The sequence below is a fragment of the Podarcis vaucheri genome, assembly GCF_965113315.1.
Source record: "Podarcis vaucheri genome assembly, chromosome: 7".
Lineage (NCBI taxonomy): Eukaryota > Metazoa > Chordata > Lepidosauria > Squamata > Lacertidae > Podarcis > Podarcis vaucheri.
In genome coordinates this window covers 29665783-29683553 of record NC_138765.1, presented here as the reverse complement: position 1 = coordinate 29683553, position 17771 = coordinate 29665783, and the positions used below count along the sequence as shown (strand labels likewise).

Here is a 17771-nt window from a genome sequence, read left to right as displayed (position 1 = left end):
GGGAAAGGTACCTATGCTGCCCACTGCCACATATGACCACAGAGAGAAGCTCTTTGTACCTCTTCTCTTTTCATAATGGTTAGGAAAGTAGACAGTGAAAAGTGGGCCTGCTTCAGGGGGCGTTTTCATTGTAGGTGGGGCTGATCCAGTGCAGAGCAGGAAGAGCAAGGGGTCTCTTGTGCACTGTGGGGTTCTGAGGGGATAGTTACTGAAACCTTCTGTGGGCACCATAGGCAGTACTGGTGGGTACCTTGCCATCCATGAGTATCATGCTGGTGTCTCTCCACAGTTAGTTTAACGGCAGGACATGCGACATGCAGGGTTTTATACACTCTGACACCTAGAATCATAGAATCATAGAATCATAGAGTTGGAAGAGACCACAAGGGCCATCGAGTCCAACCCCCTGCCAAGCAGGAAACACCATCAGAGCACTCCTGATATATGGTTGTCAAGCCTCTGCTTAAAGACCTCCAAAGTAGGAGACTCCACCACACGCCTTGGCAGCAAATTCCACTGTCGAACAGCTCTTACTGTCAGGAAGTTCTTCCTAATGTTTAGGTGGAATCTTCTTTCTTGTAGTTTGGATCCATTGCTCCGTGTCCGCTTCTCTGGAGCAGCAGAAAACAACCTTTCTCCCTCCTCTATGTGACATCCTTTTATATATTTGAACATGGCTATCATATCACCCCTTAACCTCCTCTTCTGCAGGCTAAACATGCCCAGCTCCCTTAGCCGTTCCTCATAAGGCATCGTTTCCAGGCCTTTGACCATTTTGGTTGCCCTCCTCTGGACACGTTCCAGTTTGTCAGTGTCCCTCTTGAATTGTGGTGCCCAGAACTGGACACAGTACTCCAGGTGTGGTCTGACCAGAGCAGAATACAGTGGCACTATTACTTCCCTTGATCTAGATGCTATACTCCTATTGATGCAGCCCAGAATTGCATTGGCTTTTTTAGCTGCCGCGTCACACTGTTGGCTCATGTCAAGTTTGTGGTCAACCAAGACTCCTAGATCCTTTTCACATGTACTGCTCTCAAGCCAGGTGTCACCCATCTTGTATTTGTGCCTCTCATTTTTTTTGCCCAAGTGCAATACTTTACATTTCTCCCTGTTAAAATTCATCTTGTTTGTTTTTGCCCAGTTCTCTAATCTGTCAAGGTCGTTTTGAAGTGTGATCCTGTCCTCTGGGGTGTTAGCCACCCCTCCCAGTTTGGTGTCACCTGACTGACACCCCTCAGCATCTGCCCCCCCCCAAGGCAGCTGCCTCATTTTGCCCTATGGTTGGGCTGGCCCTGGGCTTCATTTGAAAAGTGTGTAAACGTGGATGCCATTGTAAATGTTCAGCACCCTAAGAGTTCCACAGCCTCTCTGATTATGGCCAAACTAGGGGATATATGAAACATGTGATTACGTTTCACGTTATCTGCCGCTGGTGGTTGTTTTCAAATAGCAGCTACAGGAGGGCTCTGGTGATCAAGGCCACAGAGGAGGGAGGGTTTAACCTTTTCCACCCTGTACCGTGTTTCCAACAAAACTAACCCCTTCATGCTGATGCTGTTCACTCCAGAAGGAAGCAGTGGTAACGTTCCACCCAGATGAATAGAAGTTTTGCAGGGAATGTGGGGATTTTCCTGAGACCGCAGCATGGGGAGGAGGAAAGGTTTGGTGGTCCCAAGTCTCATTGTGTTAGGCTCTGCCTCCATTTATTTATTTCCTAAAACTGTATTTGCTGGGTTTGCTGCCATGTAATGCATGGAAAGTTGCAAATAGAGTGGAATCTACACACATTGTTAAAAAACATTGTGAAAATGTTTTTTTAAAAAACCGTTTTGAAAAATGCATTGAATTTGCTATAGCTCACAGTTGCCATCTAGTGTCACAATTGTATATTGAACTTTACAACACATTCAAAACATTTTATTTTCAACTGTATAGCTGAGTCCTAGGTGTTCCTCTTTTGCTTCCCGAGGCTGTACAAATACTGCCACCTTGTGGCAGCCCTAGGAATACAGGAAGACCATCTTATGTCAAGACTGTAGCTGCCTTTACTTGGGAGACTAGCAGGATTCTCTTCAAATCCACCTCCTGAGAATCTTGGATTTCATGTTAAAACAAACCCAGGTTTCTAGCCCTCATAATTAGTAGAAGCAGACTAAATTACACAGACTAAATTATTCAGGAGAAAGTTGGAAGAGATTAAATTCAAAAATTTGCCAGAAAATTATTTTCTGATAAATTTCGGCACAGCCCTAAAAGCACAAGCACGACCTGATCCATTCCACCCTGAACCTTTTACTTCAATACCCTGTGATTGGTTTCCTCTTGCTTTCAGCTGCACCCCTAATCTTCAGCTACAACTGAAGTTGAATTCAACCTCTTCCATCTTTCTCTTGAATAGCTGGGGGACATTCAGTAGAATGGTGCCTGCAACTTTGTCATCCATGTATTTTGGATGCAACTGCGGATCCAGTCTTAAAGTGGTTTAACTGGCCAGTCTCCACTGGATATGGGAGGCCCCCTCTCTCATTGTCTGTTGATTCTCATATCCAGTGGAGACTGGCCACAGGGCAAATGGGGCAGCCAGCACCCAAGTGCCCTGGTGGAACTCAGCAGGAAGGCAGATGAGGACAAAACCAAAATCAGTTGGCACCGCCTGTTGTTGACTTTGGCTCCCCCTACTGTTGGGCTCCCCACCTTCCACCCAATGGGCACCAGCCCACCACTGCTCATCCACCAAAAAGAACATAGAACAACACAGGAAGCTGCCTTATACGGAGTTGGGCTTCTTGGTCCATATAGCTCAGTATTTACACTGTCTGGCAGCAGCACTTCCAGACAGGGGACAATTCCCGTTCCTAACAGCAGAGTTTTGTTCAACATCAAGTGAGCCAAAATTTCCCAGAAGATAGATAAACTATTGGGAAAATTTAATCTCCCCATTCCAATAATATGCATCAACAATCCCCACTCTCAAAATTTGTTGACCACGAATGGCACGGAGAATTAAGAGACCATTTTTGCTCATTCCCGTTTATTATTATTATTATTATTATTATTATTATTATTATTATTATACAGTTGTCAATGAAAATCCAAAGAAAGATACTGCAAATAAGAGGGTCACCATGAACGGTCAAGGTAGACATGCCCCCTTTCTGCTCAGCATGCGGGCCAGAACCCAGGGAAGGCTGCTGAACTGCCCCCACTCACCCAGTCGCCAGCTGGTAACAAGGCAGCAAAAGGGCACCCCAAAGGCCCTTCCTTGCTGGATAATGGAGCCAGCACCGATGGAGATACTTTGTGAAAGGAGAGTTGGATAATGGAGCATCTTCAGTGATGGACTCAAGAATGCAAAGCCAATGCTCTCTCCGGGCTTATCCATATTTACCTTTTCCCTTGCTTTTTCCAGGCATAGGTCCACAATTGAAATCTCTACATCCAAGCACATATGTAAGCATGAGCTTTCTCCTGTGAAAAGCCGCTCTTTAGTGCTCAATCAGAGGAAATGTCAATTTGGGTTTTCCATGGATTGGCATTTGCTCTGACCAAGCTTTAAAGAGTGGGTTTTCTCAAAGCACCGGAGCAAAAAGAAGCGTGCTCAGACACAGAGCTTTAAAGCACAGACCATGCATGGAAAGACTTGAGAAATGGTAAGTGTAGATAAACCCTGAGTCTTCCCTTGGTGACTTTCTGTTCCCTTGGAACAGGGCTGGGGAAGCCATGGCCCTCCTGCTGTTGTTTGACTCCAGCTCCCATCAGCCCCTGCTAACATGGGCAATGATCAGGAATGATGGGAGCTGCAGTCCAACAACATCAGTTAAAAGAGGAAACTTTGGTAACTAAAGAATATCTGCTCTTGGGGCAATTGGGGAAGTTCACATATGAAACTGCCTCATACTGAATCAGGCCATTAACCGGTCCAATCCAGTACTGTCTACTCTGATTGGCAGTGGCTCCCAGGTTTCAGGCAAAGCTCTCTTCTGCATCACCTGGTTCTTTGAAACGGGTTGAACCTGGGAGCTTCTGTGTGTACAAAGTTGATGCTTTACCACTGATCTACTGGTCATTTCAAAGCCATGTCCCTAAGGCAGGAGTGGCTAACATGGTCCTCCAGAAGTTGTTGGACCCCAACTCCCAGCAGCCCAGGTAACCAGCACGTCCAATGGTCAGGGACAATGGGAGCTGTATTCCAACAACCTCTGGAAGGCCACAGGTTCCCCATCCCTGCTGCCAAAGGAATACCTTAGCAGGAGAGAAAATGTGGTATAGGGATGGATGGATGGATGAACCAACGAACCTAAGTTCCTTGATGTGAGTGGTAGTCCTAGGCTGTCGACAGGCTATGGATTAAGTGTCATAATCCCAGAGTCCAGCAGTAACCAGGACAATGAGTTGGAAGCTGCAGTGTCACTGGTTAAGACGTTGCATTCCTGGCTCTGAGTCCGACACTGGTGATCAGCAGCTGACAGAAGCTGAAGCTGAACCCCCCGGGCGCCTTCCTGTAGGCTCAAGGAACCAAGTGCCGCCCAAACTGCCTTGTCCATTCCATAGTGCAGGGAGTGTGGCTGGCAGGCGTCTGTGGAATGCAGAAGAATGCAGAAGAAGTGCCCGTCTTTGGAGGCTCTAGCTCCCCACAAGGGGATGAAGCCCAAGAAAGATGGGCTGGAGGCACTTCTAGCCCTTGTCAGGGCAAGTTGCTCACTAGACGTTTGCCTTGAGTTGTGTGACTGGAGCATGATGATAGCCATAGCAAGATCTGCACCCCCAATCCTCCACTGTTCTACATTGCGAGTGTGTATCTAGTGCAGGCATAGGCAAACTCCGGCCCTCCAGATGTTTGGCACTACAATTTCCATCATCCCTAGCTAATAGGACCAGTGGGCAGGGATGATGGGATTTGTAGTCCCAAACATCTGGAGGGCTGGAGTTTGCCTATGCCTGATCTATGGTAAGGCCCCAGTAGAGAAGGGGTCTCCATTTGGGGTTTTCAGTGATCAGCCCCTGGTCAGTCTCACCTGGCTCTTTTTAGACTATGCTCCTGCTTCTTGCCCAGTTGGGCTGATAGCCAGATCCTCCTAGGCTAGGAACATGAGAAGCTGATTTATACCAAATCAGACCATCTAAATGTCGGAGCCAAGCAGCCTATATCTTAGGAAGCTGCCTTCTAGCAAGTCAGGTCATTGGCTCACCTAGTTCAGTATTGTCTACACTGACTGGCAGCAGCTCCCTGGAATTTCAGGAAGGTTTCTCTCCCAGCTCCACCTGGGGCTGCGGGGGGGGGGGAGGTTGAACCCAGGACCTTCTGCATGCAAAGCTCTACCACTGAGCTAAGGCCCTTTTGCTTAAGAGAGGGGGCTCCTGGGATTTGAACACCACTTCAGCTGCAAGGCCAGCCTGTCAGTGTTGGGGGCACCATTGCTGGTCCCATTAGGAAGGGTCTTGATGCAAGGATTTGTTTATTTCCTATGGAAAACCCCTGTAGCCCGGTCATCCTCCAAGGACAAAATGCACGGAGCTATTCCATTCAGTCCTCGTAAGAACTCTACAAGGGAGGTTAGACTGAGAGATGGTCACTTGCCCACAGCTTCTGTGGCTGATCTGGGATTTGAACCCAGGTCTTCTCAGTCTATCCAATGCACCATTTTGACTCAGGATCCCCTGCTGCCTCCTCCACACTTTGATTGGACGCTTGGGTGATCAGCACTCAGGAGGAGGAAGCTTCCTTAGAAAACACACAGGAGTGTCGTCAAACCATGCAAGCCTGGAAAACAATGAGACTGTCCAAACTCTCTCCTTGCTGGGCAGAAAACCTCTGGCAGAAGCTTCAACCTGTCTATTTTTTTTATCTCAAGAAAACAATGTTCAGAGAAGGGGAGAGATGGAATGGATATGGTTTGATACACGAGACACACACATTTGGGGCATCCTAATGTTTTGAGGGTTAAATAACACTGAGCTCTGGCCCTGGGACTTTCACATCATCTCTGACTGTTCTGTCAAAGATACCTGGAGAAACAGGGGTGCAGAGAAGCTAAAAACGCTTGCCCTGCATGGAAATAGGTTGTCTCTTATGTCACAAAGTCCATTTCTTTCACATTCATTCCTAGTTGCTCTTAGAGGCACTTTTGTTCTTTATCTCAGCCAGCTTGCTGGTCAGGAAGCTCCACTTGAAGGCCACCCCTTCAGCTTCTCGAAGGTCGTTGTCCAGGCTGGTGCAGCTGGCTTCCTCAGCCGCCATTTCTCCCGATGCCCCAATGCCCTCAGACATCTGGTCTCCACTCTCAGCCTTCGAAGCTGCCTTTTCCAGAGCTGAAGTTTGCTGCCACTTTGTGGCAAAGACGTCCCAAAGGCCAGATGTCTTCTTTTCAGAAGGGGAGTCCTCTTCTGGCCTGGCTGCCAGTGGGCTGTGAAAGCAAGAGGAGAATTTAGGAAGGAAAGAGGTGCAGGCAGTGGCTTTGAATGAACTGGCTCAGATTAGCTAATTCACATAATTCTAAAATCTCTGAATTATGCAAAATGACTGTGAATTAAGTTCCAGTGGAACTTTGGGCAATTTTTTATTCAGTTCAGTTGAATCCTGCCCCCAAAGCACAATTCCCAGAGTTTCCTGGGAAGATGGACCGATTGTTAAACTACTCTGCAAACTGTAGCTCTGTGAAAGGAATAGGGGTCCCCCCAAATATCTCAGCACCCTTAGTTACTTTCTTTGGGGGAAGCCATGACTGTTTAAAGAGGTATCGTTGTGCTTTAAGTGTGTAGTACAGAAGGGGCCTGACTTTCAGATAGGAAGCCTTGCTCAGCCCTACCTGGAGAATGAACCTGGTAAAATAAATAAAAATTAAAAATTAAATAGAATAGAAGAGAAGAGAATGAACCTGGACCTTTTGCATGTGAAGCCTGTGTTATGACACTGAGCTAGGGTCCCTTCCGATAAGAATGTTTCAGAAGCGTTGCTGGTTCCACAGCAGAAAGCTACCTATGCCTTTGTGGCATTCTGTCTAGAATAGAGGTGGGGAACCTCTAGCCCATGGGCTGAATTAGGCCTGGAAGATCATTTTCCCCAAGCCGCACCCACCTGCCAATCACCCAGATTGGGAGGTCTTGTGCAACCAACCTGCTTCCCCTAAGGATCAGACATTTTGCAGTAAGGAAAGTTATGGGTAAATGCACTGGAAAGTGTGGGATAACACGTCCTTGGGCGCAATTTATTGATGCATGCTCACTTAACAGATTCTCAGGAAGCACCCAAAAGCTAGTTTCTAGAAAGGAGCAAGGATGGTGCTGCCCCAGTACTTTCCTTTCCACATTCTCTCTCTCTCTATCTCTCTCTCTTGAGATTATGTCTTTATTGTTTTAAAATAAACACATTTATAGAAAGAAAAAAGAAAAACAAACAAACAAGCAAACAAACAATAGAAAAAACAAACAAACAACAATATAAGAAACAACAATAATAATATAACAAACATCATTTATACACCCAACAATGCAAATAATTATGAAACTTGTGAAGAGAAAAATTAAAAGTGACTTCCAATTAGTCTCACTGTACTTTATCTATTGATTACCTTATGCCGCACAGTTACATAGTTCTTATATAGTTTCTTTTTACATCCCTGCGAACTTATATTTATACAATACAAGGGTCATTCTAGTTCTACCAAGAGGTTTCCTTTTATACCATAATTTTTAAAGTATTCTTTAAAAATTCTCCATTCCTTATAGACTATTTGTTTTGTTTGGCCTCTTATCCTTCCTGTCACCTTTGCTAGCTGCAGGTATTCTACCATTAGGATTTGCCAATCTTCTGTGTTAGGTATTGTTGTATTTTTCCAATTTCTTGCTACTAAAATTCTGGCCGCCGTTATCCCGTACATGTCCACATTCTCTCTCTTCTAATGTCAGCTTTCTCCTGCTCTTTTCCTTGCCAACTGTAGGCAAGAGAGGAGCCAACCCTGGGAGGTTTAAAAAAAGGGGGGGGAAGGAAACTGTACTGTAATTTTCTTCTTCCTTAAAACATGGCCATGAGTGTGTGAGTAGGTGGTGGCTCCCTCTTAGCCCAGAGTGTGGGGCAATTTGAGGGCTGGATGGAGGTTCTCCGGCCACGAGAGCCTGTTGTGGCTGTGAGAACCAGCAGCAATTTTAGGCACTCAGAGGCTTCTGTGGATATGCTACAGTGGGAAACTTCTCTGTCCCTTTCAGCCAAACTACCATGGAAGAGTTGTGATTCTCATGTGATAAAAAGAGTCTTGTGAACTAGCTGGTTCTTTGAGAAAGAAACATTGGGGAGGGGAGGGGTGGAATTAGGGAAGGATTTCACTTACTGGTCGGGACAAGGCTCAGGAGCCAGCAACTTATGTTCGTCTTCCCGGCTGAACAAAGATGAGACACTTCTCCAGCCTTTGACTCCAACTCCCTGGACCTGCAGAGGGAGATGGGAGAAGAGGGAGGGAGATCAGGGTCTACTAGCCACACCCAGGGTCATACGTGCTAGATAGTGGGAAATCCCTGGCCCTTTCCCTGAAGTTTTAGCTTTCATTTAAAAACAAAAAGTCAGTCTTTATTCCTTTTTACATGTGGAGCTGAAATGAAAGGAACAGAGTGCTGTGAGTATTCAACCCAATTGCTTAGTGTGAAGTGCTCCTGTACTCTGGCTGCAGTCTATTGCTTTCGCTGTGTGCAAAGCACTGATGAGTGACAAGCCTGTGGACACTTACTAAACTTATTATGCTGCTGACTTGTAGTGGGTGGGTGGCTGCTTTCCATTGAGAGCCCCTCCCCTGACCCAGTATTTTGCCCCGTTTCCCCAACACGTTGACCACACATTCATATTTCTGTCTGCAGTCTCGTTAGCTCTCCCAGGAAACAACAGGCAATTGAAATTATTTTACAAGGTCATGGCTCAGTGGAGCTCCACATAGACCTCAGTTTAGATAAGTTTCACACAGTATTCAGTGGTTCTCATGTGGTCTTTTCAGGAGGATGCACTCAACGTTTTTGCCCTCGTCTAAATTTTGCTATACAGTTAATTAATGTAATTTAATATGTCTTTAAATATAGTTTCTCCTACAAATTATTGTTAGTATTATTTTAAATGCTGATACATGCAGAAATGGGGTAGGGTGGAATTATGAACGAACAGATAAGCAATTGACACTCACTGCAAATAAGTTGACCCCTGCCCCATATGTAACAGTCATATGCTGATGCATACTGAACACAGCCTGTTTGGGGTGTGTGTCAGTAAACATCTCATTTTTGCTAGTTGCCTGCAGTAGAGGCTGGTTCTTTGGGGTGAATGGGGCATTGCCTCACCAACCTCAGTCTGTCCTCAGCATTCTCACCTACAAATCAGTCCATGAAGTGGCATCAGTCACTAGTTTCAGTGTTGCCTGGTAGAACTCTGCAGGAAGGAGGATGGGGACATTGTCTCTGGTGCCACCTACTGTTAGCTCCCTGTCTTCTGTGCAACCAGCCCCGATGGGCACCCACCAACACAAGTTACCTGAGACCTGTCAGTCACTCAGCAAACCACACAATATAGCATTAGTGGGTTGATTGGCTGAGGCCAGCATTATGCCAGGCAGGCCTGCTCTGGGGTCTAATAAGGCTGCCACCGATTACAGCTCCAAGCTCAAAAGCAACTTGAGTTCTGGAGAGAAATAACTACTGGTCCTTACCCGCCGTGCCAGCTGAGAAACAGGATTTGACCCCTCCTCTGTCAGCAGGGTTGAGTCTGTGGTTTCCATCAGTTCAGGGTTATCTCTCTGAAACAAGAAATCAGCTTCAGGAGTGCTGGAGGAGAATTGATGGAATAGTCCAGGTGTAGCCCTTTTGGACTATACTCTACGGCAGTGTGGAAAAAGCTTTTTCCTGCTGGGGCCTGAACTGAAGAGGGATTGATTATTAAACCACTCTGTACATTGTAGCTCTGTGCACCCTTAACAAACTACAGTTCCCAGCATTCTCTGATAAAGTGGTATAATAGTGCTTTAAATATATGTTATGGGTGTGGCCTCCTGTTCTCCCTCTGCCGTCTGTGTTTGCCAGTCTCCCTCCACCAGTTTCATAATGTAGTTTCTGCCCTACCAAAGTCAATTTCCTTTCTAGTAAAGCCTTAGCTTTTTGTCAACTAATCCATTAAATAAATCACTTTAAACATTTCAATCAGCTAAAGAAAGGGGGGGGGCAATTATCGGCCAGCAGGTGTTTATTTACCTATTAGTAAACATTTAATTATTTCCAATACAAGCTCTTATACAAAAAAAAACAGATGGCAAACTCCATCTTAGAAGAAGCATTCTGTCATGTATGAGAATGAATGGGAATGCCTCCCCTCAGACAATGGCTTTTATGTACAAGACAGACTCATCTGTGTTATCTGAAAACAAAGAACGGACTCTTTTCTTTCTTTAGATCTATGCTTCTTTCTTTAGAATCCCCCCCCATCACATTTCTTAGATTTAAATAGCCAGCCTTCCCCAACCTTGTGCCCTCTGGATGTCACTGGGCCGCCAACTTCCATTTACCTCAGCCAGCATAACAAATGGTATGGGATGATGAAGTCCAGCACAACACCTGGAGAGTGCCAGAAGTAGGTTAATGAATAAATGGATCAACTAAAATGCATGTGATCACGAGTTTTCTTTAACCAGGGGGCATGACCCCAGTTCATAGACATCTTATTCTTCCCCATAAATCAGGCACAGAGAACCTATGGCTTTTCAGATGGACTACAACTCCCATCATCCTTTGTCTGTGCTGGCTAGGGCTGATGGGAGCTGGAGTCCAGCAACATCTGGCGGGCCTTAGGTTCCCCTTGCCATAAATTAAGAGAGGGCAACCCATTGCCTGCTGCTACCCCATGCTCAATGACCGAAGGAGGGGAAAGGGCCCAGCTGAGGATGCCTCTACCTCATCCTGGAGTTCCTCTTCCGGCAGCTCTCCGCCAAGGGTCTGTAGAACTTTGGCCTTGTAGACCTTCCAGAATCCCTGAGACATCCTGACCCCGCTCACTCTCAGGTTCTTCTCCCAGGAGCTAGAGCGTCTCACAGTAAGTAAGCCCCTGAGATCCCGGCCGTTTGGAAGCCTGGGGGCTTACAGTCCCCACTTTGGATTCTCTTCCAAGTCTGAGTGGGTCAGGTTCCGGTTGCCATTGGGCCTCTGTGCCCAGCTGCTTCGGAGACTCTGCAGGGAACCAGGAGCTCAGGCAGATGCTTGTGCGCCCTGCAAATTCACACCTGTCACTGGCTGCCTCTTTCTCGGATCTGGTGTCTTCATTAAAATTTCAGAAGCTTCCAATGTACATCTCAAAGAACTGAGAGGAATCGGATCCATGACTGACCCAGAATACCAATGAATTCCGTCAATGAAGGCCCCTGGAACAGATGAAAGTGCAGTGGACACGGATCCCAACAATCTGACTCCTCCGATCACCCTTTATGCATCCCATCTCCAGCCTCTTTTGCCAAAAAGACCCGCTGGAGACTTCTTTCCATTCCAGATTTGAGACGTGAATCTTTTTTAGCTAGTTCTCTCACTAACATTGACCTTAGTAGCTGCACCCTTGCTTGGTGTAGAGTCCTCTCTTATTCAGAAGAGTGATGTGCTCCCCTCACAGTTCCTGAGTCCCCCTACCACCCCCATGCAGCATCTTCTACTTTCAAGTCTTGAGGAAAGCCTCATTCTGGCAACGCTACGCTCTTGTATTACTCTCCATTGTCTGAGTCCTGTAACTGATCTCCAGCAAAAAAAAGGACTTTGGAATGCGGTAGCTCAGCAACAGGCTCTCAAAATAGTGCCTGGCAGCTAAATTATTTCTTAGGGCTGATAGCCTCGCAGACCTGTGTCGTCTTCTCCTTTGCAGATTTAGTTTCTGCCTTAAACAGGAAGCTTCGACTCCTGCCCCAGAACAGCTTCGTGCAAGTTGCAAACAAGGGGTGCTAGTTCTTTGCTTGCTGTTAAAACTATCAAGCTCTCCTAGCTCCTTCACCCCCAACTCATGCTCCGATTGTAGGAGCGATGAAAGGATGGGTTGTCTTTCCATTGCCCATCTTTCTTCTCCCCGCGGCTAATGACAGATGCCTGTCTGCTGCCTTTACATGCCTGTAAATGTATTATTGATTTCCTGGCCTGGTGCAAGTAACGTGATCGCGAGTAGTTCACTGACTGGCGGTTGTTCCTTTGTCCTGCTCTGACAGCCACATCCTAAATGCACAGATCCATATTGGCTACGCTTGATGCTGCCGATAATGCTCCACTGTGTGCCTCTCCCCGAGCTGAGTTGCGCTGGGAACAGTAGTGCTCAGGGCAGTGTGGTGACCCACAGAGTTCTCGTCCTTCAAGGATCACTCAAAGTGAAATCACTGTTGCTGTGTGAATGCAGGAGGAAAAAAATATGGCAGGGGTCAGATTTGTGCCTACAAATCACATACTGTGTGTTAGAACTGGACACACAATGCTGTTCATAAACTCACAACAAGCCCGTACTTGAACAAAGGTTCTTCATCTAAGGTTGACTCTGGGCTCAAGGGAACTCTCAGCATAGTACCGTATTTTTCGCCCTATAGGACGCACTTTTCCCCCTCCAAAAATGAAGGGGAAATCTGGGTGCGTCCTATGGGGTGAATGCAGGCTTTCGCTGAAGCCTGGAGAGCGAGAGGGGTCGGTGCGCACCGACCCCTCTCGCTCTCCAGGCTTCAGGAAGCTCTGCGCAACCCTCGGGAGACCGGCTCCGAGGGTTGCGCAGAGCTGCCTGCAGTCCCGGGATCAGCGCACTTCTCCCCATCGCCAGCCCCACAAGCTCAGGGGACAGCGGGGAGGCAGAGCGTGCCTTCCCACTGTTCCCCGACCTGGTTCTTCCAGCCCCGCACCGGGGGGGGGGAAATAAAAAAAATTTTCTTTATTTCCCCCCAAAAAAACTAGGTGCGTCCTATGGGCCGGAGCGTCCTATGGGGCGCAAAATACGGTACCTACTTAGAAACATAGGGAGCTGCCTTATACTAAGTCAGACCATTGATCCACCTAGCTCAGCATTGTCTAACAATGACTCATCAGGGTTTCAGACAGGGGACATTCCCAGAGACTGGACCTGGGACCTTCTGTATGCAAAGCAGATGCTCTACCACCACTGAGCTGTGGCCCAGTGACAGTATGGATGGGCTTATCCAGAAAGGTTGGTGCTCCCTTGGCTGGTAGAGGGTAGGTGGGCACTATAGTTCGTATCCATATTAGTGTTACTCAGAGTTGCCCTGTTGAAATTAATGGACCTGACTAACTTCTTGCCATCATGGGATGGCCGTTTCCAAAAGAAATCAAGGGGAGGGGGGCTTTCTGACCTTCACAGTTGAGGTATAAAAGATTGATGGGGGATTTGCTAGGTACAAAAGTAATTAGCTTTGATGATACTTTGGGTATTTTAAATTGACCTACTGGCAAGCGTTATGCTCACTTAAATTCCGATGTGTTAAGTGAACTGTTAATTAATTATTATTATTTTTTAATTGCAACACAGTTGGGGAAAATTTATAGATAAGCTATTCAGTAGCTGCTATGCAGCTTCCTGTACCAGGCAGGTTCTGTTCTAAGAAAATACAGATACTGTATGGTAGAAAAAGTAAGAATTTTTTCACCACAAAACTAATGGTTACCACCACCAGTTAAAGTTATACACGAAAGATATCTAAGTGAACTGTTAATTGTTGATTTATTTAGTTTTACTGTTGTGGTGGTATTATATTTATAATTTTAATAATTTTATTATTTATTATTTTATCCCCTGCCCATCTAGCTGGTTTGCCCCAGACACTCTATTGTTATAGGTCTGTGAGTGCTAAATGCCTGGGCTCAGTACCATCTGGAGGGCACCACATTGGCTATCCCTGTTTAACCCATGGGAAAGTGCATTACATTTCCCTCCTACGCAGCCCAGCTCAACCTTTATTACATGTCTCTCACACTGCAACATCTTCCCTAGTTAATTTTTGGGGTTGGAAACCAATCCAGGATGGATTTAGGGTGTGTTCACATTACTGCCTCCGAGCACAGCGATGCTACTGCTTTTTCGGTGTGTTTCACAGTTCTTTCTGCACCTAGGTGTCCACATCAAAGGAGTTCATTAGTGTCAGAATGAATTCTCAAGTAATTGACTGCAGTAATTCTACATAGTCATTAGCTACTTTTTACTCTGTGTTTCATCTATAGATTGTAGTTACAAATATGCCATTTTGTGAGAACTGCTGTTGTCAAACAGGAGAATGAATTAGCAAGCAAATCAATAAACAGCATTTGTTTAACTTCACTACTGGGGAAGCCCAAAGAAACTATGGAATGCTGATTCCTCAGTGTCCCAGCACCATCAGTGGGATCTTGCTATGGAATTGCCCCAAGACCAATTCTGACTACATCTCTAATCCAGTCTTCCTCCACAGGGACTTTTAAGCTCCATCCACCCAAGTGTGAAACATTGCTCATAATTTTGCACACGTACATCACCTTTTGTGCCACTGGCATTCTGAAGCCCATTCGAGGGACACCATAAATCTGCTATTTCGGTTAGGCAATAATATATAGGAATGGTTGTACGACAGGAAACAAAGAACACCGTATCCAATTCAAACTGCAGGGGAAATTTAGGTCAACCGAATCTAATGACCCACACGGAAACCTGGCCAGGACACTGGGGTTATCGCCCTTTGCTTGCAAAGAGTGCTACGAGATCTTTTGATGGCCAGGCCTCGGGGTTTAGATTTCCTTCACGAAGGATTAGCTGAACACCAGAAACAACAGTTACACAGGTCAAAGGGTCATCCTTTGCAGTGACTGGCCATTAATCAGTGGTGAGCTGCAACATGATCTCCCTATGGAATTACATTCCACTCGTTTTCATCTCCGAGACTTAAAGTGGACTTCCAAGGAAAGACAAAGAATTGGGATGGATGTTTTGTTTTCAAGGCAGAGCTGTGGATCCAGAATCATAGTCATGCCAGGAAATCTGCAGGCCAAGACTATATTTATATTACCGTATTTTGCGCCCCATAAGACGCTCCGGCCCATAAGACGCACCTAGTTTTTTGGGGGGGAAATAAAGAGGAAAAAAAATTATTTCCCCCCGAAGGTGCGGGGCTGGAAGAACCAGGTCGGGGAACAGTGGGAAGGCACGCTCTGCCTCCCCGCTGTCCCCCGAGCTTGTGGGGCTGGCGATGGGGAGAAGTGCACCAGTCCCGGGAGGGCAGGCAGCTCTGTGCCGCCATCCCGAGCGGGGCGGGACTTAGCGCCCCACTGGGGATGGGGCGTAGACCTGTCTGCAGTCCCGGGATGGCAGGCAGCTCTGTGCCGCCATCCCGAGCTGGGCGGGACTTAGCGCCCCGCTCGGGATGGCGGCGTAGACCTGCCTGCAGTCCCGTGACGGCAGGCAGCTCTGTGCCGCCATCCCGAGCGGGGCGGGACCTAGCGCCCCGCTCGGGATGGCGGCGCAGAGCTGCGCTGGTCCCAGGACCGCAGGCAGCTCTGCAGGGCCACCGGGAGCGAGGCGGAGCTTCTCCCCCGGCTCCCGGTGGCCGGGCAGAGCTGCCTGCGGTCCTGGGACCAGCGCAGCTCTGCCCGGCCACCGGGAGCCGGGGGCGAAGCTCCGCCCCGCTCCCGGTGGCCGCGCAGAGCTGCCTGCGGTCCTGGGTATGCACAGGTATGAAGTTTACGGCATGTAATGCCTTAAGAGAGAATATTATGAAAATGATATACAAGTGGTACATGACCCTAGTCAAGCTTGCAAAAATTTATCATTTGCCCGATAATAAATGTTGGAAATGCAAAGAAACTGAGGGTACATTCTTTCACCTTTGGTGGACATGCCCAAGATTAAGGCTTTCTGGGAGATGATCTATAATGAAATGAAAAAGGTATTTAAATATACCTTCCTGAAGAAACCAGAGGCCTTTCTCGTGGGCATAGTCGGCCAATTGGTGCCAAGGAAGGATAGAACTTTCTTTATGTATGCCACAACAGCAGCAAGAATTCTTATCGCCAAGTACTGGAAGACACAAGATCTACCCACCCTGGAAGAATGGCAGATGAAGGTGATGGACTATATGGAACTGGCGGAAATGACTGGCAGAATCCGAGACCAGGGAGAAGAGTTGGTGGAGGAAGATTGGAAGAAATTTAAAGACTATCTACAGAAATACTGTAAAATTAATGAATGTTAGAATGATGTTGGAATGAAGCTAAGGGGTTTTTAGTAGTAATGCTACAAGGAGTATGTAAAAATGGACTGCTAACAGATGAGAATATACAGTTATTACATATTAAGACAAAGGTCTAAGATAAAAACAAAGAGGGAAAGGATTTGCTGAATTAACTTACTGAACTGGAATACAAAAAAGGGGAGGTGTGAGGAGGTCAGGGAAACAAGTGAATGAAAGACAAGATATGGAAAGATTGATTTGTTTTTAATTGTTTTTACTTTTTTGTATTTTGTATTTTCTTCTTTCTTTTTTATTCTTTTTATTATTATTATTACTATTGTGACTTCTTTTTTTATTTTTGAAACTTTAATAAATATCTTATAAAAAAAACAAAACAAGTGGCCAAGTGGCTAATAGAATCATTAGAGCAATAAACACGAACTGCTGAAAAATTACATGCAACAACAGAACAGAATTAAAAATAAACAAGCTAACCTTTAGGGGAAACGCCATAGCTCAGTGGTGGAGCATCTGTCTTGCATGATGGTGGTCCCAGCTTCAATACCTAGCATCTCCAGGTTAGGACTGGGAATTTCTGTCTGAAACCCCAGAGAGAAGCTGCCAGGCAGTGTGCAATGTAGACAATACTGAACTAGAATGACCAATGGGTTTGATTCAATATAAGGTAACTTCCTATGTTCCTAACCTCCCTGTTAGCATAAATAGAAACAGTAATCACTTAAAAATAAGGAAAACTCTATGTTAAAAAAGTTAACTGTCAGCAGGTTGACTGACCTCAAAAGCCAGGTCACCGACTCAATGGAATGTCCTTTAGGTAAACACCCAGATGCAGTCAGTGTTGAGGCCATAAAGGCCTCCCTCTAAAGGACATTCTATTGAGTCACTGGCACTACTAAAAAGGGCCTGCTCCTGGTGATTGGCCTATCACTGTTCGCCTCCCTGCCTTGTGTCCCACCAGTCCCAATGGACATCGGCCATGACCAGTCAAGCAAACCACTGGAAGGACAGGTGGTTCCAGCGTCATTCAGTGTCTCAAACCATTTATGGGCACCATCCCATGTGCAGGCAACCTTAGGCTTATGTTTAAAACACTCAGAGGTATTTTGTTCTAGTAAACAGTATATATATTTTGTTAAAATAAAAAAATACTCTGCTCTTGCAACTGCTTATGTCTATTAAGATAACAGTTACCTCGTCCAGCCCACATTTTACTAGCTTCTCTGCAAGAATATCATGGAAGACTTTGTCAAAAGTCTATTTTATTAGGTCTTGCTGTCCTTCATTTGAATTTCAGTAACTTTACGAGTGACATCCAAAGCTGGACCTACTGAAATGATATTGGATATCACACATTTTTTTTAAAAAAAAACATTAAGAAAACCGAGCCTACTTGTGTTTCCTTTGTTTCAGCTTGTTTTGTTGAGCTTATGTTACATATGTTTTATTCATCTATGTTGTGGACTGGCAGAATATACGTATAAATAATTTAAATAGATACATATTAGTTCAAGTTATGCCCCATTAAACTGGACGGAGGAGGGAAGACAGAAAGTACACAGGGGAGCT

General features: G+C 46.1%; 1 protein-coding gene and 1 long non-coding RNA gene across 4 annotated transcripts in view; one reads left to right on the top strand and one right to left on the bottom strand.

Moving 5' to 3' along the window:
* Positions 1-17771, top strand: part of LOC309537395 — a 132208-nt gene that overhangs the window by 54705 nt on the left and 59732 nt on the right. The gene's annotated exons all lie outside the window — the stretch shown is intronic.
* On the bottom strand, positions 5795-17443 carry LOC309537322 (uncharacterized protein C1orf232). 3 transcript variants are annotated; one of them, XM_082232174.1, is made up of 4 exons: positions 16980-17443; positions 9684-9770; positions 8328-8425; positions 5795-6407 (listed from the first exon to the last, which is right to left on the bottom strand). In XM_082232174.1, exons 2-4 carry the CDS (start codon positions 9750-9752, stop codon positions 6107-6109), a joined length of 468 nt encoding a protein of 155 aa, XP_082088300.1. In that variant the 5' UTR covers positions 9753-9770; positions 16980-17443; the 3' UTR covers positions 5795-6106. The 3 variants fall into 3 exon arrangements, with proteins under 3 accessions (XP_082088300.1, XP_082088298.1, XP_082088299.1); XM_082232172.1 differs by lacking the exon at positions 16980-17443 and adding an exon at positions 10918-12537; XM_082232173.1 differs by lacking the exon at positions 16980-17443 and adding an exon at positions 10533-10830.